Source organism: Trachurus japonicus, chromosome 18 (genome assembly GCF_045865225.1).
Source record: "Trachurus japonicus isolate A0001 chromosome 18, Traja_1.0".
Lineage (NCBI taxonomy): Eukaryota > Metazoa > Chordata > Actinopteri > Carangiformes > Carangidae > Trachurus > Trachurus japonicus.
Genome location: NC_140924.1, coordinates 3,804,960 through 3,827,641, shown reverse-complemented (window position 1 = coordinate 3,827,641; position 22,682 = coordinate 3,804,960). Strand labels below are relative to the sequence as shown.

At 45.0% G+C, this 22,682-nt stretch overlaps 3 protein-coding genes across 4 annotated transcripts in view; all 3 read left to right on the top strand.

Annotated features, from left to right (window-relative positions):
• LOC146968380 (kinesin-like protein KIF1C) overlaps positions 1 to 4,864 on the top strand; it is a 47,081-nt gene extending 42,217 nt beyond the window's left edge. For both annotated transcript variants that reach the window (XM_085759087.1, XM_085759088.1), the window contains one exon: positions 758 to 4,864. In XM_085759087.1, the coding sequence (XP_085615213.1) occupies positions 758 to 1,767 (1,010 nt within the window). In that variant the 3' untranslated portion in view covers positions 1,768 to 4,864. The remainder of the gene's footprint in view (positions 1 to 757) is intronic.
• Positions 4,865 to 6,375: 1,511 nt separating this feature from the next.
• On the top strand, positions 6,376 to 10,095 carry LOC146968379 (uncharacterized). Its single transcript, XM_085759100.1, has 6 exons — positions 6,376 to 6,601; positions 7,429 to 7,524; positions 7,617 to 7,808; positions 8,388 to 8,483; positions 8,591 to 8,770; positions 9,621 to 10,095. Exons 1-6 carry the CDS (start codon positions 6,437 to 6,439, stop codon positions 9,843 to 9,845), a joined length of 954 nt encoding a protein of 317 aa, XP_085615226.1. The 5' UTR covers positions 6,376 to 6,436; the 3' UTR covers positions 9,846 to 10,095.
• A 1,073-nt stretch (positions 10,096 to 11,168) lies between these two features.
• Positions 11,169 to 20,589, top strand: LOC146968378 (uncharacterized). The gene is made up of 6 exons (XM_085760501.1): positions 11,169 to 11,386; positions 13,639 to 13,734; positions 14,726 to 14,917; positions 16,137 to 16,232; positions 16,350 to 16,529; positions 18,988 to 20,589. The coding sequence occupies exons 1-6, from the start codon at positions 11,222 to 11,224 to the stop codon at positions 20,587 to 20,589; spliced, it is 2,331 nt and encodes a 776-aa protein (XP_085616627.1). The 5' UTR covers positions 11,169 to 11,221.
• Positions 20,590 to 22,682: the final 2,093 nt, after the last annotated feature.

Genomic DNA, 22,682 nt, shown 5'->3' with positions numbered 1-22,682 from the left:
AAGAAGGAATCTGAAAATTTTCAGTTTAATCGCTCCTGTTTTGCGGTAGTTGTGTCTGTCCCCGCATCACCACGGCAGCAATGAATGGGAGCGGATTGAAGTTCTGCTGCTTAGGCTGTTTCCATCCCTCTAAGCCACAGACAGCATCAGATGGCGACTCAAACATGCACCCAGAAGTTTATTTACTTGAAGCAAGTCAAGAGTTGATATTCCTGTGTTTATGGCACAAACGGGAGCTTCTGACTGCACCTGAACACACCGAGCGTCAACTTGGGTCTCGCGCAAGACTCCGGGAGACTATGAATTAGATCTAGTTTTACAAACATGTCGGCTTGCTTGAAGTAAATAAACTTCTCGGTGCATGTTTGAGTCTCCATCTGACGCTGTCTGTGGAAAAAAATTGCGGCTTTGAGGGCTGTAAACAGCCTAAACAGCGGAACTTGAATCTGCTCCCATTCACATCTGCCGTGGCGATACGGGGACAGACACAACTACGGCAAAACAGGAGCAATTAAACTGAAAATCTTCAGATTCCTTCTTTTAGACCTAAAATGTTAGGAACATACAGCCCCGAGTTGAATTCGCCCAGAATTGTCCTTTTAAAAAAAAATGTTGGCGTATCAATTAGGTGATGGAATGACAACAGTGAAGTTGGTTCATTCCAGTTTATTACATATGACATTTTTACACGCATTTGGCGAGTGGCGGCGGGTGCTCATTTTAAACCCCTCTCCCCCCTCTCCTCCCCCCCTTGCAGGTCAGCCCGTCCCCGTCGTCCCCGTCCACCTCCCGGGAACCGGGCGCTTCATCCCGCCGCAGGAGTGCAAGCTCAAGTTCCCCTTCAAGAGCAACCCCGCCCACCGGTTGTCGTGGGGACCGGCCACTGCCGCTCTGCAGGCGCTGGGCCTGGGGGGCGAGGGGGGCGGTGGGGAGGTGTGGGAGCAGAGTTTTGAGGGGGGAGGAGGCGGCGTGGAGGGTAAATGTTCCCCCTCCCCCCCTCCCCCTCCTCTCCCGACTCCTCCTCCTCCTCTTGGTCCCGCTCTGCTGCCGCTCCCCTTCCAGATGCCGCCGCCTCCGTTGCCGCCGCCGCCGGCTCGCATGCGCACGCCGAGCCCCCACCGCACCTGGCAACAACGTAACCCCGGCAACCAGTTTGGCGGCGGTGGTGGCGGCAGCTTCCACTACCACCATCATCACCAGGGCAACAACAACAGCAACCAACAAAACCAGCAGCAGCAGCGTCGCTACCGCCGCAACTCTCTGGACAGCTCCACACACCACGGCGGCGGCAACGGTGGCGGTAACTACGACAACCAGCAACACGGTGGCGGTGTGGGTGGCGGCGGTCACCAGGGGCGACCGAGACAGAGGAGGGGGGTGTCACCCGGGCCTGGGGGGGAGCGAGGAGGAAGAGGAGGAGGAGGAGGAGGAGGAGGAGGGAGGGACAGAGATGGCGGCAGTGGTGGCGGCGTTGGCGGCGGTTTCCACTTTAATCAACGGCAGCACCATCAGTACCACCACCACCCGTACTACAACCCCCATAATGCACCATTCCAGCCTGGTGGACCTCATCACCCCCCCAACAACAACTACCACAGTTTGCCGCGCTCCGGGGTCGTACCGCCGATGCCGATGCCGCTGCCGCCGCCTAACCCTAACCCAGCGGGGGGGCCGGGGGGGTGGGGCTTCTCCACGCCGCCCAGGATGAGACGGCAGTTCAGCGCACCGGACCTCAAACACAACAAGGAGACGCCGACCGACCTCTGACCTCTCTGACCTCTGACCTCGGACGGAGATCCGATCTGATTGGCTGAAGCTGTAGGGAGGGAGTGGAGTCGTCGGCTGTGTGCGTGTGTGTGTCCTGTACCTTGAATCCTGCTGTGTTTGTGTGTGCGTGTGTGTTTAGCTTCCTTCTAGCACGGGTTAGCTGTTGCCGTAGCAACGCCGTTTTTTTAAAAGAGGGAGGGGGAAAGTAAAGTGGATTATTTTTGTCTTTTGCTGTCAGACAAGATGAACGATGGATGAACTTTTACTACACAATGATCGATTTTAAGTGTTGTTTATTTTAATCGATTGGTGATATTGATTGATTGATTGATTGATTGATTGATTGATGTTGCGATCCCGATTGAGAAGTCGTTCACGATGATGAGGTGCCTTAAAGCCGACGTGCTAGCTCCTGTTTGCAGAAGTCTCCCGTTGTTGTTTTTTTTTGTTTTTGTTTAGTTTAGTTTTTTTAAAGACGGAGTGCGTTGGTTTTGATTTTTCTGGGTTTGTTTTTACGTGGACTTTGAGGTTTAGCCGCTCTGTGTTAGCCGCTGTTAGCCCAGGAGGCTAACTAGCATGCTACAGCCTGAGATCTAGGCTACCTACAGGTGTTAGCCGTGGCTAGTCAGTTAGCCTGAGTGTGGAGCAAATTGGGGCGGCTGTTAGCGTTTTCAGGCTAATAGGTTTATATGGGAAAGTCCTATGAGACCCCGAGTTTAGTTTAGCATAGCTTAGCCTAGCATAGCCTAGCCTAGCCTAGCCTAGCCGAGGAGGCGCTCAAGTTATATGGGAGTTTCTAGTCAGTACGACTTTGACACTAGTGGTGCAACGGATCCATTTGGATTGGATGTCCACGGACCGGGAAGAAAAAAAAAAGTTGTGCGTGGCGTGTAGCGTGGGAACACGTACGTAGCCAAATAAACGGGCAGATAAAAAAAACCTTTGCTCGTATCTTTGAAGCTGCAACGAATTCGTCCGATCCGTGAGGTTTCTGATCCGTTGCACCCCGATTCGACACCGACACTTTGAACGCACCACTTTTTTTTTTCTTTTTTTTAATACACAATCGAAGCTCGTATTTACTGCCTCTCCCGTGTGACCCCGAACGCCACGCCAGGTCAGCCGAGTGCTACGAAACCAAAGAAAGCTGCTCTGTGGCGCCTCCTGCTGGAGAGCAGAGAGCTGACAGACAACACTGCTGTACAGAGAGACGGAAGCGAAGAGGAGGAGGAGGAGGAGGAGCTGTTGTTGTTGTTGTTGTACATGATGATGTGAGCGACTCGCACGTTTAAATCTTTTTAAAGCGTTGTGTGTGTATATTTGAAGTGTATCCTCCTGACTTTACTTGTTTTTAATGAAGATTAATCTATTTTTAAAAGAAAAAAAACGAGGCTGCGACATAATGAAATGTTCACTGTCTCTGGCAATCGTGGGGAAAACGTAGAGTAAGTGAATCCTGACGTGCGACGCACAAGTGTGGGAGGAGTCAGCGAATCATTGAGACGGTGATGGATGTAGTTTACGTAGGGGAGGGAGGTAGGAGTGTGTAAAGCAAGGAACTCTGGGAAATGTAGTTGAGAGACAGATGGCCGAGAAGAGAAGTAGACGAAGAAAAAGAAAAAGAGACGATAAAAGAGTATGAGACACTAAAAGACCTGTTCTGTGTGGCGTTCAAGTCCAACTCCACAACATGAAGGGACGAGGGGATCGGCTGCTGCTTTCACGAGACCTCGGAAAGATGGAAACCGAGGCTTTTGGAGTCGTATGGTGATGCGTTCAATGTCACTTTAAAGAGCTGTGTTCACCTGAGCTTTAACAGATGTTTTCTTTAAATGCTGTACATATTGATTTTTTTTTATTTTTCTTTTCATTGTCCATCAATCAGTTAGCCCAGAGACTTGATTGATTATCAGTTCAAGTCTCATTTTTCTTGTTTTTTTTTGTTGCTGTTGTGTTCACTGCACCTCTGAAAAACAGGAAGTTGTAATTTCCAGCTTTCCCACGTCGACGTGAACGCAGCAGCCCCCACCCCCCTACACAACACACACAGAGCAAGGCATTGTGGGAGATGACAATTGACGAGTGGAGCGTTTAAAGTGCTCTGTGACATTGAGACCTTTTTTATTTTTTAAGGTCAGAACCAACCAACCAACCAACCAACCAATGGGAGCGCTCCCTCCGACACTCAGCCGGTCAGGAGAGGAGTCGCCATGGTGAGGACGACGACGACGACAAATATTAAAAAAAAAACACACCTACTACAAGGACTGATTGTGATTGGCCCCTGAGAAGTGTGACATCAGCAGAATAATGGTGTCTCTGGTATCGACCAATCACGGGACAATCTTTGATAACCTGCTGCCACTGCCGGGCCTGATGGGAAATGATGTTTCCTTTTTCTTTCTTTTGATGTTTTTTTTTGTTGTTTTTTTGTTTGTTTTTTTGTTTTTTTCAATCTCCAGCTTCTGATTGGCTGTTTTCTTTTTCCTTGTTGTGTATTCATCTGCTTCCTGTCCAGAGTATTTTAACCTGCTACATGTTCGACCTTCTTCTTTGCTGTATGACGTCATCACGACATCATCACTATTATTAATATTAATTATGATAAAAGATATACGTGTCATTAATATTGGGTTCTTGTGGATGCTGCTAAAGGGAGCTTCTTCACCCTCTTGCAACCGCCTGTGTGAGTGTGTGTGTGTCTGTGTGTGGGAGTGTGTGTGTGTGTTGGATGTGTGTGTGTGTGTGTGTGTTTCCTGGTTAATTTAGAATCATAATCTAAAGTTTGTTTTACTTCATAAAGCTGATTTTATTATTTTTCTTCTAATTGTCTGTTTACGTTTGTTGTTTTGGACGTTAGAGGCGGAGGAGGAGGAGGAGGGGAGGAGGAGGAGGGCTGGGCTGTGATGTCATCACAGTCCAGCCCTCCTCCTCCTCCCCCTCTTCTTTCCTATTGGCTGAGAGCCCGTCGGGTTGTTCTGTGTCTGTGTTGAGTCGTTGTTGTTGTTGTTGTTTTCGTTGTATCAGGAACCAATCTCAGGCCGAACCTGCAGACAACACGATGGCAATAAACTGTCAGCGACAAAGAAAAACCAAACCTGACTTCTCTGAGTCTCCCTGAACGCCTCACCACACACACTCTACTGTAGGACTCCACTGTTTCCATGGTCACTAGAACTCTACTGTAGGACTCCACTGTTTCCATGGTCACTAGAACTCTACTGTAGGACTCCACTGTTTCCATGGTAGAACTCTACTGTAGGACTCTACTGTTTCCATGTTCGCTGTAGAACTCTACTGTGGAACTCTACTGTTTCCATGGTCGCTGTAGAACTCTACCGTGGAACTCTACTGTTTCCATGGTCGCTGTAGAACTCTACTGTTTCCATGGTCACTGTAGAACTCGACTGTTGCCATGGTCGCTGTAGAACTCGACTGTTTCCATGGTCGCTGTAGAACTCTACTGTTGCCATGGTCACTGTAGAACTCGACTGTTTCCATGGTCGCTGTAGAACTCTACTGTTGCCATGGTCACTGTAGAACTCGACTGTTTCCATGGTCGCTGTAGAACTCTACTGTTTCCATGGTCACTGTAGAACTCGACTGTTGCCATGGTCACTGTAGAACTCCACTGTTTCCATGGTCGCTGTGGAATTCTACTGTAGAACTCTACTGCTGCCATGGTCACTGTAGAACTCGACTGTTTCCATGGTCGCTGTAGAACTCGACTGTTTCCATGGTCACTGTAGAACTCCACTGTGGAACTCCACTGTTTCCATGGTTGCCCTAGAACTCCACTGTTTCCATGGTCACTGTAGATCTCTACTGTTTCCATGGTCGCTGTGGAATTCTACTAGCCTGATGCATCAGCCGCTTATTTCATTACATTTCAAAAAGCGTCTGAACACGAGCCATAGGGATTCGTTTGCTTCCGGGAGGCGGTTGCTTACATTTGCTTCAACTAATCGCTGCTGCTTGGTGGTCACGTGTGCTATACACCGGTTAAGCTCATAGGTTAATCTTGAGCGCTTGAGTTCAACGTCATCGCCTTCACTTACCCGTCTGTTCGCTGATTGGTCCGTCCGCTCTGGCGGACGGAGCAAACCGAAACGCATTGCTAGTGTCCTGACTACATTGTTGAGGCAAATGAAATTTGCCGGAACCAGTAGGCGGCGCTAGCCTGGCTAGAATTCTACTGTAGAACTCGACTGTTTCCATGGTCACTGTAGAACTCCACTGTGGAACTCCACTGTTTCCATGGTCGCCCTAGAACTCCACTGTTTCCATGGTCACTGTAGATCTCTACTGTTTCCATGGTCGCTGTAGAACTCTACTGTTTCCATGGTCACAAGAACTCTACTGTTTCCATGGTCATTGTGGAACTCTTCTGTTTCCACCTTTATTGAGGGATAAGATAAAGTAAGGACAGGTCTCATGAACTGTAACTCACTCACATCTGACCACACACAAACATTGTGTTTTCAGACACGTGTGTACTGTTGTTTCAGCTTTTTGGCTCCAGCTCAGCTGCAAATGTGTCGAACAGGAAGCGTGAAAAGAAGTGACACAATACACTCACACTTCCTCCTTTACACACACTCTCCTCTTCACTGCCTTGTTCCTCCTCACACACACACACACTCTTCCAGCAGCTGAGGGTCCTTCAACAATGCAGCTCGTCCTCCTTCTCGTCGTTTTGTCTCATGTTGCCATGGTTACAGCAGTGACCGGCTGCATCAGTGACAGAGACAGGGACGACCGGCACAGAAACAACTGCACAGCCGCAGGTTTCAGCAGCATCCCGGCGGGACTCGAACCTGCATGTACGATCAAGGTAACCAAAAGAAGTCAGGTCATAGAAAACACCAGCACCACCTGTATTTTAAACGTTAATGCACTTTAGCAAAACTGAGCAGGACATATCCTAAAAAACAAAAAGTTTTTCTTCTAAATATCTGTTACAAATTGTGTGAAATTAGTCAAGAAACATAGAGTTGCATTGAAGAAAGGGAGGGGGGGATGATTCAACCCGCATAGGGAAGTTACAGCAGTTTCCACCAATGAGTTTGGAAACATCAAGGCCGATAAACACTGCAATGTTGCTTTAAAACAACCAACAACTTTAATCATTAAAGTAAAAGTGGCATTATGATGTAAAACAGTGATGATGAATTACAATAAAATCTAAGGAAATAAACAATAAAACAATGAGACATTTGATGAAACTCAAAGTTCGAACGTGGATGACAAGGGGAAATTGATCTGTACGGGCCACTTCCTGTCGGGAATACAGCAGAATTCTGAGTGTTGATTGGACGAGGTGTTTGACTGACAGCTGGAAACCACAGGCGGCCTGTTGAAGCCTGATAACAGGGATAAGACAGTTTGACAGGAAACCAGCTGTAAATATTTTCTGTAACCCAGGTCGAGAACAAAACAGAGAAGAAATAACAATTAATTGTGTCATAATGTCTAGAAATAGCCTAGAAATAACGGTCAATTGCAAGGACATTCCCAAAACATCCAAAGCATGTGTAATCTTTTGCCTTTATGAAAAACATGACATTACTACGAAATTAATTGTTATTTTGAGGCTATTTGTTGACATTATCACGTAATTAACAGCCTGTAAATCTTCTTCTCCTTCTTCTTCTCTTTAAGGTGCTCTTGTTTCCCAGGAACCTGTTCTCCAGTCTGTCCTGGTCCTCCTACCAGCGCTTCACAGAGATCGATGAGATCGACCTCACGGCCAACAAGGTGTGTCAAACAAAAAAAAACAAAAAAAAAATCTGCTTCAACTCATCTTTCAACGTGAAAGCTAATCGGTTCTCTCGTTCTCTGGTCTCCAGGTTCCGGAGGTGACCCCGACCTCCGGCCCCGTCCTGCCCACCTTGCGCGTCCTCCGCCTGGGCTCGAACCTGCTGACATCCCTCGCCGACCACTCCTTCTCCGCCTGCCCCGGTCTGACTGAACTCTACCTGCAGAGCAACAACATCGGCTCCCTGAGTGACAACACCTTCTCCGGACTCAGCAAGCTGGAGGTCAGCCTGTTAGCACACATAGTTATACATACCCAGCCATCACCGCGTCTCAAGGCATCTTAAGATGTCTCAATAAGCGGAATCAAGACGTCTCAAGACATTTCTGCACATCAAGACGTCTTAAGACATGTTAAGACAAAAATTTGAAGACATGCACCCATGTCTTAAGACATGCAAGGGCAGCACATGGGATGCTCTCAGACAGAATTTTGTGTCTTGAAGACATTGAGTGTCTTAAGACATCTCAAGACATCTCAGGACATCTTAAGACACATGTCTATAGACGCGTCTTATAGACACATCTTGACTTACCAAGACGTCTCAAGACATCTTAAGATGTCTTGGTGATGGCTGGGTATTGTTTATGACAGATAACTCTCCACAATTATACACATGGTAACATGGGAGATGATAAATAATGTTGTCCACCGCTCCATGGATTGATTTCTCACCAGCTTTGTTGAAAACAAATGCACATGGCCAGGAGGAGGGTTAGCAAAACAGCAGAACATAGTTCTTCTTAAACTCTTGAATGAGTCCAAACAAAGCTGGTAAATGTTTTCTCATGTCACCTTCCAGGTCCTGGACCTGTCATCCAATCAGATCAAGGTGCTCCCTGGGTTTATGCTCCGCCCCCTTCCAGTCATAGAAACCCTGTACCTGGAGATCAACAAGGTGGGAGAACACACACCAAGTAAAAGGAGAGCACAAAACCCACAGCTGCTGTTCACGTCTTTGCCTGTAGGGGGCGGAGTTTGACCAATGATGTTTTTTTGTTTCAGATCAAAGTGATGCCAGATGATTGGTTTAGCCCCAAAGAGGAGGTGCCCTATCTCTTTCTCTCAGCCAATCCCTGGGCCTGCTCCTGTTCCCTTGGTTACTTCCGTAGATACCTTGACGATTACGAACTGAACGTCTACACCCGGGACGGCCCTATCGTCACTCCCGATGGAGAGAGTGTGGTGAGTAGGCGAGTCGTCTCGACTCAGGCTGCACCTGAACCTTCAGGGAGCTTCACCAGCCAATAGGAGACTCATGCCGCTTTCCCACTAACGTTAGTGGGTCAACGCAGGTTTTTTAAACACGGGTCGACCCAGTTACAATTGACTTCTTTTCCCACTGGCCAAAACCCTGTGTGTCTACAGATGTCATTATGTTTATCGCAACGTCAGCGTGACAGAAAACAACAAAGTAAACAACAGAAAGCAGCATGGAAGATGGTGGGCCGGTTGTTGTGTCTTTAACAACTTACATTAAAAAGAAAGTGCGGTGGACACAATAGTTGTGGCTTCACTTCCATGTTGATATAGTGCAAGTGTGTCAAGGTGAAGAGGGCCCAGGCGGGGATTGAACCCACACCTCCCAGGTAAGAGTCACGCGCGCTTGCCAGTCACCTGTCACTATGCCTCCAATTGATCATGTGCCCTGGCTACTTGGGCAAGGGGATGTCCCTTCGGGTGACTGGCAAGCGCGCGTGACTCTTACCCAGGAGGTTCAATCCCCGCCCGGGCCCTCTTCACCTTGCCACACAAGTAAAGAGGCGGATCGATTAAAACCCTTGTCAATTGCAGAGTCGTTTCACGCGGGATGATGCAGGTCGGTGACACATTCCCTCTGCGGTCAGAGGCCGATCGTTAGCAGGTTTAAACAGGTTTTCTGGCCAGTGGGAAATGGGCCAAACAGTTCAAATTCAAGCAAAAAAAGGAGCTCTGCAATTCTGTGAGGTCAACCCCTGGTTGTTATCGAAAATCAACCAAAATTCCCCCTTTTGCTGTCACTTTCCCTTTTTGACCGGTTGTTGTCTGTCGACAGGTGTGTGATTCTCCACCAATGCACAAAGGTCAACCTTTACTGAATCTGGAGGAATCGGATCTGTGTTCGTCTCCAACACAATCGGCTCCAACTGGCGACCCCGACCAGGCGCCTCCGTCTCATGATACTGCTTTTCCTGGTGAGACTGCTCCTCCTGATGAGACTGCTCCTCCTGATGAGACTGCTTCTCCTGACGCCACTGGACCCACCTCCCCTGCAATCTGATTGGCCACCCTATGTGCACCCCCCCCCCAACGGTCATTGACTAATATCAATCACTGTGTAAAGCTCTACAAGCACTCACTTCTGACTAAGGCTCTTGATCAACTCTGCACAGCAAATATCCCAGTGTTTTGTCTAGTAAATAAAAAAAATGTGAAAAAGAAGATTGTTATTGTTCTCAATTTCACCATTTGAGTTATTCTGGTTCTGGTTATTCTGCATACAGTAGCTACATTGACTGACTGTTACACAGAACACTGAGAGGTTTATTGTTCAGAGTTGAGCTCTAACTACTGGCTATAAACGTGTAAGATATTTCTGTTCACTCACTGTGAGAATATATTGTGTTGCTTATTCTGCAAAGACTTCTTATTTACAAGATATAATTGATTATTGATTGACTATAATTTTAAAGTGGAAAATGAAAATGGCATCTTCCTTACAATGTGAAAGATTCAATGTGGCCAATAAAAGCAAGATGAAGACATCCTATAAACAGTGTCTAACTGTACAATATAAATATTCAAGACAGCGATCAGTGGCAGCCTTTATTTTTGTTGCTTTTGGACTTACCATATTTACTCTTTATTTTCTATGATTTCAGCTGATTTTATATATTTATTTTATTTCATCTATTTTATTTTCTATGATTTTTATACCTTTTATCTTATCTTAGACTTTCTATCTTATCTTACTGTTTTATTCTTTAGTTTTTACTGACTTTAATAGTCTCCTGGGGGCCTGCCACACTTCTGCCTGGGTTCTCTTTCTTTTCGTTGTTGTTTTTAGTTACACTTTGTGTTGCTTTAAAGTGACAATAACGATAGAGACAAAACAATATATTTATCAAAAATTGACATATTAACAAATGTGGGTAATGTAGATTCATCCACATTAATATGAGACTTTTTTTATTGTCGCAGAATTTTTGGTTCTGCCGATGGAGAAACTCCTCGTTGTCCCTTTAAGCATGAAAGGTGCCATATAAATAAATAAAATTTGAATTTGAATTTGAAATTGAATAGCATTGAAAACATGCAACATGTACATGAGGCAGTAACAGTCTTGACAAAGCATTGCCTTAGATCCAGGCAGAATGTAGATGAGACACGTGTACAGTTGTCACAGATTTAGTTCCCATGATGCTTTGTGGCTTCGGGCTCAGCTGCAAATATGATGAACAGGAAACGTGAAAATGTAGTAGTGACACATACGAGTCTCGTATCAACACACTCAGCTGAACTGAGCTCAGTCTTATCACACTTCCTGCTTCACACACACACACACACATTCCTCTTCACTGTCTTGTTTCTCCGCACACACACATACACACACACACACACACACACAAACTTCCAGCAGCTGAGGGTCTTCTAACGATGCAGCTCTTCCTCCTCCTCCTCCTCTTGTCTCACGTTGCCACGGTTACAGCGACGGTGACCGGCTGCATCAGCGACAGAGACAAGGACCACCGGCCCAGAAAGAACTGCACGGCGGCCGGGTTCAGCGACATCCCGGCGGGACTTGAACCCACCACGACCAAGGTAACCAAGAGAAGTCGGGTCATAGACAACACCAGGACTGAGCGTTCAAATCTGTGATCAATATGGAAAACTTTCACAGAAGCTCTGGGTCAGACAAATAAATATTATTTAAATAAATAGTTTCAAAAGCATCAGAGTTTAAATGTACATTTTGTATAATGTCATTTGAACCTTTTTTTTTTTTTAAACAAATGTCAGACTGAATGTCCCTCAAGATGTCAAATGGTCTGACCAAAAAAGAATATTATAAAATATTAAATATTTGATCCACCTATACACAGGATTTATGAAAATATACTTTCTTCTGAAAAGAGTAAATTGAAATATGTTTTTGCTTTTGTATTTAAATTCTAATGCATTTGCATCACGTCATTGACCCATGTGTATTTGTGAGTCTGACCACATCAGGTTTCCATAGTTTAAATCCTTTAAAGTTTGTGAAATTAGTTATTCACATGACTTTGTTACCTAAGTAACCAGATATAGCCTACAAACATGCTTCGAAAAATGAAAGTGTTTGTTTGTTGTTATTATCTTTTTGTCAAGACGGATTAATGAAATCTAATGAAATAAGAGTGATTAAAAAATATACATATAAAAAGACAAACATGCACACTGTTCTGTCTATATCATCTACATCGGTCATGTACAACATAGTGTTAACCAAAATAAACAAAATACTAGTTAACCAAACAAAATAAATATCATAGTTAGGGTAGTTAAATTACTATATAATGGAACTATAACACTGAATATTAATCAATTAGTAATATATGAACAACTAACAAAAAATAATCAAAAAAACTAATAAATTGAAATTGAAACACAAAACAACTGAATAATTAAAACAACCATAGCTTTTTATCATTACAGCTGCATTAAAGTAAAAGTGACATCATGATGTAAAACAGTGAATGACAATATGAAATTGAATTACAATAAAAGAAAGAAAGAAAATAAACAATAAAACTGAAACATTTGATGAAACTCAATAAACTATCGATGACAAGGGGAAATTTATCTGTGAACACAGGCCACTTCCTGTCGGGAATACAGCGACCTTTTTCCGAGCGTTGATTGGACGAGGCATTTGACTGACATTTGGAAACCACAGGCGGCCTGTTGAAGCCTGATAAGACAGGAGCCATAAATGTTTTCCGTAACCCTTTAATTCACAGGCCATTCATTACGTGATAATGTCTAGAAATAGCCTAGAAATAACAATTAATTGTGTCATAATGTCTTGAAATAGCCCAGAAATAACGGTCAATTTCATATTTTAATGCCGACAAATATCGCCAAGAAATAACGATTGATTGAGTAGAAATAGCCCAGAAATAACGGTCAATTTCAAGGACTTGGTGGAGAAAAATTCAAAGCATGAAAAGCATGTGTAATCTTTGGCCTTTATGGAAAGCATGACATTAATGTAATTGACCGTTAAGCTTCTTGACATTACTACACAATTAAAGGTTGACTATGTAGAATTACAAGAAAAACAACAGAAAAAGAATTCCAGTAGTCGATTGCCAGACCGTTGCTAGGTAAAACGGGCCGTTGCTAGGGACTCCGCTCTGATCAGAGGACAGCAGAGGAGGAGAACTAAGCAGGATATTTACCTTATGTTTCATTTTTACCGTCATTAACAGCATAATAAATGACTTGTAGCTTGTTACAGGGACAGTGGAGGCTCTCTGTCTTCCACACCGCTGCTGCTCAGAGCCTCAGAGCCTCCGCTGTCACTGCTCTCGTCAAGTTGAAAAAAAAAAAAAAAAAAAGGAGCTCCGTGGCACCGAAAGTCCGCGACGATAAACGTGTTTATGACAGATAAGACTACACAAATACACCCATCCTAACAAGTATATGATAATCCATTGATCCACCGATTGATTAGTAAAAAGGCTTGGTTGGAAACAAACGCATCCGACCGGGAGGAGGCAGGAAAACAGCGGAGAGTTGAGCCACATGTCGGCTACAGGCAGGTACGAATGTAAACAGAACGTTGACAGAAAGTCAGTTGTCGAGCCCGTCAAAAATATTAAAAATAATAATTCAGACTAAAAATTTTTTTTTTATGGAAAAGCAATACTTTCATTCTGTACCCCTCTAAAGGCCCCATGGATGTATTATTTTTGAAAAAATATAGCTTTTAATAAATATTCTACATATTCAACCTTTAATTGTTATTTCTAGGCTATTTGTTGACATTATCACGTAGTTAACAGCCTGTACATCTTTTTCTTCTCTTGAAGGTGCTCTTGTTTCCCAGGAACCTGTTCTCCAGCCTGTCCTGGTCCTCCTACCAGAGCTTCACAGAGATCTATGAGATCGACCTCACGGCCAACAAGGTGTGTCAAAAAAAAAAAAGAAACCTGCTTCAACTCGGCCGGCATCTTTCAACATCAAAGTGTGGTATATTTTGATGTCGATGCTGATGAAATGATGACCACTCTGACACGTCTTCTTTGTAGATGGTAAAAAAAATGGTTTATTACAAAAAAAGATACAGTGTCAAAAAGCTGAATATTCGAGAAGTCTCTGGAGCCAATATGAGACCTCTCTCTCTTGGCCAAAAGTCCAGAGCTTATACAGTATATGTTTCTTAAAACTCCAAAACAAAAGAATGTAACTGACCAAGATGGACATAAGCTAAGACAATACCTAACATGTCCAAGTTACCCTCTGTTATTTGACATCTTGACCTTCAGGCTGACATAATCATAGGTATGGTAAACCACTTACAGGTGTCCAGAAAAAGTGACCTAACCTATATACAGTAGTATAACCTTCAGTCCGAACAAAGTCTTGGTTTATATTATAATGGTCATTTACCTTCAAGAAAGCAAAGAAAGAACACACCTGGAGAGAGTCGTGAGATAGTTCAAAAGGTAAAACGAAAAGAATTTAAAGTGGATCATATACGTGATAATGTCTAGAATTAGTCTAGAAATAACAATTAATTGTGTCATAATTGTCATAATTCAAAGCATGAAAAGCATGTGTAATCTTTTGCCTTTATGGAAAACATGACATTACTATGAAATTGACCGTTAAGCTATATTAAACTACAAAATTACCTAAGTATAGCCTTCAGTCCGAACAAAGTCATGGTTTATATTATAATGGTCATTTACCTTCAAGAAAGCAAAGAACACACCTGGAGAGGGTCGTGAGATAGTTCAAAAGGTAAAACGAAAATAATTTAAAGTGGATCATATACTAAACCGTTCATTACGACGTTCATATACTAAACACATCAATAACTCTCAGGGTAAATTACTTAACATATTAGGAGGTAGAAAATACACTACAAAAGCTAATCGGTTCTCTGGTCTCCAGGTCCCAGAGGTGACCCCGACCTCCGGCCCCGTCCTGCCCACCCTGCGCGTCCTCCGTCTGGGCTCGAACCTGCTGACGTCCCTCGCCGACCACTCCTTCTCCGCCTGCCCCGGTCTGACTGAACTCTACCTGGAGAGCAACAACATCGGCTCCCTGAGCGACAACACCTTCTCCGGACTCAGCAGCTTGGAGGTCAGCGTCAGCCTGTTAGCATATTAGCATGTGTTACCACAACTTTGCTAAAATTATTGAGAAACCAAAGTCGTCAAGGTTACGGACTCATAACTGAAGAACAAGATATTGGAGGTGGTGTGTTCAGGATTCGAGATTAAAAGCCTGTTCATAGAAGAAAGAAAGAAAGAAAGAAAGAAAGAAAGAAAGAAAGAAAGAAAGAAAGAAAGAAAGAAAGAAAGAAAGAAAGAAATTTGTTCTCGCTCCCTGGGCTGTGAGAAAAAAATCGCAGCTTGTTCTCAACAAATCAGCAGGGCAGAACTTTTTTCTCGTGTCCGACAACTATTGTGTGATTGGTCAGTGGGCGGAAGTGGCGCAGTGGTTAAGGCGGCCGCCCCATGTAGAGGCTACAGTCCTCAACGCAGACGTCCCCGGTTCAAATCCTGCGTCGGGCAGACCTTTCCTGCATGTCCTTCCCCCTCTCTCTGCCTCCCCCTTTCCTGTCTATCTTACTATGTACTATCAAATAAAAAAGGCAAAAAAAAATTCATATTGAGAGGTTGGACATGCCACCTTCTTTCCATCTTCTCCGCAACTGTGCAGAATATCAGTAAATCCTCCTTGTCTTGCTCAATCAACAAAAAAAATGTCATCTCCTCCATTGTTTTTGTCGTTGTAGTGGTGGTAACAGTTAGATTCCCACAGGGATTCCCTTAGCGTGCACGTACTGTATGAGGAACTCCCAGGAGTTCTGCGCTTGAGTTTCTCCTGAAGTATGAAATGTTGTGTGAAATGCCCTGAATGCCAGAACTAACTTATTTCTTATTCATGCTGCCTCGAGAAAACGAAAAAATGTCTCTCCTCTTAAGGAGTTTACGAACAGGCCTTAAAGAGGAACTATGCAGGATTTGTAACTAAACTATGCTTACATTTTTACCGTAACCACCCTCAGAGTCCTAGTTCTGGTTAAATCAATGACTTGTAAGATACGATACGATACAATACGATACGATAAACTTTATTGTCCCGCTCAGGGAAATTTGGTAACATGGTAGATGATAAATAACGTTATCCACCGCTCCATGGATTGATTTCTCATCAGCTTCGTTGAAAACAGGGGTCAAGAAACAGCAGAAAAGCAACCGGACTTGCATAGTTCCTCTTTAACTCTTGAATCTTGACCGGATGAACAAAGTCCAAACAAAGCGCGTAAATGTTTTCTCATACTGTCACCTTCCAGATCCTGGAGCTGTCATCCAATCAGATCAAGGTGCTCCCTGGACTCATGCTCCGCCCCCTTCCAGTCCTAGAAACCCTATACCTGGAGATCAACAAGGTGGGAGAACAGAGTAAAGGAGGCCTCGAGTAGTTCAGCACAAAACCCACAGCTGCTGTTCACCTTTTTGCCTGAAGGGGGCGGAGTTTGACCAATTGTGTTTTTTTTTGGTTTCAGATCAAAGTGATGCCAGATGATTGGTTTAGCCCCAAAGAGGAAGTGCCCTATCTCTTTCTCTCAGCCAATCCCTGGGCCTGCTCCTGTTCCCTTGGTTACTTGCGTAGATACCTTGATGATTACGAACTGAACGTCTACACCCGGGACGGCCCTATCGTCACTCCCGATGGAGAGAGTGTGGTGAGTAGACGAGTAGTCTCGACTTCAGGCTGCACCTGAACCTTCAGGGAGCTTCACCAGCCAATAGGAGACTCAGTTCCAGTGTGCCATTCCGAATGTTTACTTTCATGTTTCGGAATGCCGGCCTTTTATTGTTTTGGAAAAACGGCGCCATTCCGACCCTGAAAGGCGTGCCATTTCGAAAAGTTTCCATACATCCTGTATGTATATCCCTTACATACACGTCGTAACATCGTATGTGTTATATCGTTATCCACTCAGTATTGATTTTTCGCCGACTTCGTTTGTAAACAAATCCACATGGCCAGAGGGAGGGGGGGTTAGCAAAACAGCGGAAAAGTGACCAGACTTGCGTAGTTTGTTCATTTTAAAACATTTATTAATTGAAATGCGGTGATATCTGATGACCCGCGGCCGCTGGTGACGACTCTCTGACCAATCAGCGGTCTGCAATGTTTACATGTCACATTTTAGTACCGCTTCACCCGTTTTGGAACCGCGGCGAAGCAGGTACTAAAAAAATAGTACCGGGTTCCAGATTCTTTACGTAATGGAAACGCAAAAAGGCCGAGTCGAGTCGAGTCGAGCCGGTACCATGTAGTGGAAACGCGGCTTTAGATGTGCTGTCTGTTCTGGTAGTACAGTGGGTGACTAGGGATCGAATCCCGGGAGGGGTGCACATTGGTATCTTTTTTGTCTTGTATATTAGCCCACTGTACATTATTAGCCGGCCGGGGACACACCGGCCATGTTAACTAATTTTGTCATTCACACACACCAGATGCGCCGCCGGCTCGCGCCCTGCAGCGATCGTTTCATCTGGTGTATTTTCCGCGAGCGATCGCATCGGGGAGGAAGTCAAACAAAGAAACACAAGAGAATCCGGTCGTAACGCTAACCCTTCAAAATAAAACACCGCGATTGACACCTTCAGAATGGCGGCCCCTCGGAAATTCAGAATGACAGTCCTTCGGAAATTTTCTGAATAGCGGACATGCTGCTTTCCCACTAACGTTAGTGGGTCAAAGCACTGGTCTTCTCAGTTACAATCGGCATAATAACAGATCACGAGTTGCTCTCTCCGATCTCGCTGTCCTGCCAGTGCGAGCAAAGCGTCTTGTACGAATCACAACTGGCACAGCGTCACGCAGTACGTTTACATGACAGTTGAAAAGAAAAAAGGAATTATTGCCTTATTATTATTGACTATAACTGGACAACTGAAGTTCATGTAAACACATTAGTCCGACTAATACCGGACTTCTCCAGATCCGACTAAGACACCCAGATAATGCGATTGATTAACGATTTTCTTCTGCGTATGCGCCTTAATCTGACTGAAACTGGGCAATGCATAGGTACGAGACAGACTGTAGCACAGAAGCCGGTCCGAACCCAGCGAACGAAATTTTAAAAAGCGCCGTCAGCACCAATTGAGTGCATTTCACACATGTGTTTTATAACTAGAAAGAAAAAAAAGGAAGCTTGTGGACCGACCCGAGTCGTTTGTAGGCTACAGCCTATTTTCAGCCCGAACCCGGACCCGGTCCGGCGCGTCTTGTCGGGAACTGAAGTTGAGAACTCTAAGTCTGGGGTCCGTATTAACCTGCTGAAATGATGCATATCTCCACCTAGTCTTGAGGAGGAGATACCGTCAGTTATTCGATTTTCCCTGTTGCATGTGAATTAGGGACAAGGACAAAACATAAAAATAGCGGGTTAACGTTCCCACTGCAAGCCGATTAAAACCCTCGATTGCAGAGTCGTTTGACGCGGGTCGGTGACACTAGAGCACTGGAATAAGAGAGTAACGACACCACCATTGACTCCCGTGGTAAGGGTTTTGTGCCCCTAGTGGCAGGATATGGGTATTGCAAAAGCGCCCAGAAAACTCATTCACTCCAATGTATGTGTGTTGCCCACTTGCTTCTAAATTAATGAAAACGGCCGTGTTTTTGTTTTTAGGTGTCTTGGTCATATCAAATTATACTTTATTACAAAATGTAGATTGAAACATTAATATAGACAACTGTTTTTTGGGTTGTTTTTTTTACTCGCCTATGTGTTAATGTTGACCTGTAAAAGGTCCTCAATGATGCTATTAACGTGGGTGATCTATAAATGTCCTTAAATTATTGAAAATACCACACTGGCTCATTCACCAACAATGCAGAGATGTCGGTTCTTGGGCAATTGCAATTGTTCTTGCAATACCCATATTCCTCCACCAGGAGGCGCTTCCATTGGACCAATGCTGTCGTTACTCTCTTTTCCAGTGCTCTAGGTGACACATTCCCACTGCGGTCAGAAGCCGATCGTTAGCAGCTTTAAACAGGTTTCCAATCCGAGCTTTGAGGTCGACCGCCGGTTGTTTATTGAAAATCCACCAAAATGACTCTGACTTTTGCCGTCAATTCCCCCCCTTTTTTTTTTTTGACCGGTTGTTGTCTGTTGACAGGTGTGCGATTCTCCACCGGCGCACAAAGGTACACCCGTCCTGAATCTGGAGGAATCGGATCTGTGTTCGTCTCCAGGTGGTGACGTTGACCAGGCGTCTCCGTCTTATGAAGGAACAACTTACCCTCCTGATCCTTATGCTGCTCGTCCTCCTACTCTTGCTCCTCTTCCTTCTGCTCTTCCTGCTGTTCCTTCATATGCTCCTCCTACATCTGCTCCTCCTACATCTGCTCCTCCTACACTTCCTCCTCCTACATCTGCTCCTCCTACATCTGCTCCTCCTACACCTCCTCCTACACCTCTTCCTCCTACACCTCCTCCTCCTACACCTCCTCCTCCTACATCTGCTCCTCCTATACCTGCCTTTGCTACATCTCCTCCTGCTCCTCCTACACCGGCCTCCACTCCAGCTCCCGCTCCGTTCACGGACGTTGCGTTACTGCCCCACACGGTGTACCACCGAGTAGTCACGTGGTCCTGGATCCAAACGTTCACCAGTTTCGTTGAATGGTCCGAGGTGGCGACTCCATCTTATCCTCCTCCCAGAGCTTCAGGTGGAAGACCAGCGACCACGACGGCTGCACCCACGACAACGTCTCTGACTCTGACGACCGAACCCGATGATTACGACGATGGCTGGATGCTCGAAACCGAAGGAACCACGACCACAACCGCGACCACGACTAACCCTTCCCTGGACAAAGCGGGCGACGTGCGGCAGCGAGGCGGCGACGCGGCGAGTTCCTCGGCGGCCGCGGGCGTCTTCTGCATCTGGCTGTTCGCGGCGTGCCTGCTGCTGTGCGCGGCGTCGGCGGCGTGCAGCGCGGTGACGCTCGTGAAGATGATCGTCTGGTACCGGAGGGTGTACAGGCCGCTGAGCGTGGCGCTGGCAAACAGACGAGGAGGAGGAGGAGGAGGAGGAGGAGACGGGGTGATGCTGATGACGTACAGCAGGAAGGTAGAGGAGAAGGAGGCGGCAGGAGGAGGAGGAGGAGGAGGAGGAGTGATGGCGCTGTATCGCTCCGTTCTGTTCATCCACAGAGAGGCAGAGGATGGAGGAGGAGGAAGAGGAGAAGGAGGAGAGGGAGAGGGAGGCAAAGAAACACCTGTGGTCACCCTGGAGCCGACGGGAGCGAAAAGGAGGAGGGAGGAGGAGGAGGAGGTGAAGGGGGAGGATGAAGGAGAAAGAGGAGGAGGAGGAGTGTACAGGAAGACGCTGTACCGCCTGCTGAGCAAGGAGGAGGAGATAGACGGATGGAAGGATGTGATGGAGGAGTGCAGGGTGTCGGCAGAGGATGGAGGAGGAGCAGGAAGAGGAGGAGCAGGAGGAGCAGGAGGTGGAGGAGGAGGAGGAGTGTCCAGGAAGCGCTACAGTGTGATTCTGAGGGAGGAGAGGAGTGAGGACGGGGGAGGGAGGGAGGAGCTGGACTGGGTGGTCGGGGGGTGGGAGGTAAAAAGAGGAGAAGGAGGAGGAGGAGGAGGAGGAGGAGGAGAGATGGGGGAGGAGCCCAGGAGCAGCTGGGGGGAGTGGCTGGCACATTATTTACCCAGCATGCCCTGGGGCGTGGCCATGCCTCCTAAAGCGGGGGAGGCGGATCAGTGATGTCACACAGGTGTTTATCAGCTCTTATTCACCTGATGTGACATTTTGTTTCAATATAATTTTTTAGTTCAGTGATTTTATGAATAAATGTTTTAATTAATCTGAAAGAAAAAACTACGATTTTGAACATTTTCTTCTCCTGTCGCTTTGTTCACTCTCACTGATTCTTAATAAACGTTAATAAACCATCCTCATGTTCATCTGTGAGTTTGATGTCTTTGTCTTTGTGTTGAAATATGCACAAAACTGAAAAAAATACTAAATCAAAATGGGGAGAAATTAATAAATACAAAATACAAAAAATAACAGTAACATCAAATAATGACAGGATATGAGCAATATCAATAATCCATGAACAGGAGTTATTGAAAGATCTTTTAACAGTTGTTTGCATCGTTTTACACACAATTATACTTAAACTGAAATAATAAAAGAGTTATTCCAGCAGGGGGCAGCACATGACCTCACATATCAACCCACTGATTCCTGTTTGTTTGAGATTTGAGGATGTGGTAATTGTGACATGAATGTGACTTCAGTGCAGTTGATGTTAGCGACCACAAGTTGGTGCAGTTGTTCTCCAATCAAACCTGTTCCCACATTACAAACAGGAACTCCTGTCAGTCACTAGAGAGGAGGAGACGTTAGTGTTTTTGAAGTTTTATTTACTTCAAGCAAGCCGACATGTTTGTAAAACTAGATCTAATTCAGAGTCTCACGCGAGACCCAAGTTGACGCTCGGTGTGTTCAGGTGCAGTCGGAAGCTCCCGTTTGTGTCATAAACACAGGAATATCAACTCTGGACTTGCTTGAAGTAAATAAACTTCTGGCTGCATGTTTGAGTCTCCATCTGACGCTGTCTGTGGCTTTGAGGGATGGAAACAGCCTAAGCAGCAGAACTTCAATCCGCTCCCATTCATTGCTGCCGTGGCGATGCGGGGACAGACACAACTACCGCAAAACAGGAGCAATTAAACTAAAAACCTTCAGATTCCTTCTTTTAGACCTAAAATTTTAGGAAAATACAGCCCAGAGTTGAATTTGCCCGGAATTGTCCTTTAAGTTATTGCTGAAGGGTTAACACACTATTAGGTGTGAAAATGGTTAACAGTTGAGAGCATTCATTCAAAATTAAGAAAAGTAAAAGTAAAGTAATTGAAAAGTAATTGAAATGTAATTAAATGCAATAATTTTGGCTACATTACTTTGAGAAAGTAATTGAAATAGTTACACTACTATTACTTTTTCATTAGGGTAACTTGTACCTGTAACCGACTACATTTCCAAAGTAATCTTTCCAACACTGTCTGCAACAATATTTTAATCTAGGTTCAACAAAGGAGGTTAAACGCCTCAAACTGTTTCTAAAGTGAAAGTTTCTAAAGTTCTAAGGTTCTGAAAGAAGAATCAGAGCTGCTGATTGGATCTGTGCAGATCAAAGTGTTGTGTATGTGGTTATGTAGTTGAAGTGTGTAGTACAGTTGAGGTAGAAAAAGAGAAAGTGATCTGACCAGAGGAGGAAGCAGAAGTGATGATCTGATCCTGTAGATTATGCTAATGGGGAACTTACTAAATTTCTGTTCCTTCTGTCAAATAAAACTGAAACTGTAGGGGAGGAAATAATTACAAAAGTGGAGTGGAGCACGCACATCCAAAATACTACAGGTGCGGGACCAACAAAGTAAACTCAGAGAAAAAAAGGAAGTGGAGTCTGTATCACGCTCCTCTATTGTTTATTGTGGAAAGATCAACGTTTTGATCCCTGTGGATCTTCGTCAGGATAACAAGGCAAAGCAAACATTTCATTCATATAGTCAGTTGGTCCCACCCCACAAATCAAGCCTGAGATGCAACCCAGGTGTGGAAATAAAATAATTATAACACAGCAAAAAAAAATGTGGGTGAAACAACTGCACTGCCAGCACCCACCATGTGTCCTTGTCATTTCTATTGTTGAGCTATACTATGTGAAATGGTGACCTGTGTATCTGTGATTCAAGTGGTGCTGGCATTATTATTTGTTATCAGTGAGAGAGGTGGAGAGCCCACCTTATGTTGCAACCTTAGACCCTGGGCGTAACAGCAGATTCACA

Excerpts from the sequence above, each read along its gene's own strand:
- LOC146968379 (XM_085759100.1), top strand. The coding sequence starts at position 6,437 with ATGCAGCTCGTCCTCCTTCTCGTCGTTTTGTCTCATGTTGCCATGGTT. Across the intron at positions 7,525-7,616 it reads TCGACCTCACGGCCAACAAG|GTTCCGGAGGTGACCCCGAC; the intron begins GTGTGTCAAACA and ends TCTGGTCTCCAG. Across the intron at positions 7,809-8,387 it reads CCGGACTCAGCAAGCTGGAG|GTCCTGGACCTGTCATCCAA; the intron begins GTCAGCCTGTTA and ends GTCACCTTCCAG.
- LOC146968378 (XM_085760501.1), top strand. The coding sequence starts at position 11,222 with ATGCAGCTCTTCCTCCTCCTCCTCCTCTTGTCTCACGTTGCCACGGTT. Across the intron at positions 11,387-13,638 it reads TTGAACCCACCACGACCAAG|GTGCTCTTGTTTCCCAGGAA; the intron begins GTAACCAAGAGA and ends CTTCTCTTGAAG. Across the intron at positions 14,918-16,136 it reads CCGGACTCAGCAGCTTGGAG|ATCCTGGAGCTGTCATCCAA; the intron begins GTCAGCGTCAGC and ends GTCACCTTCCAG.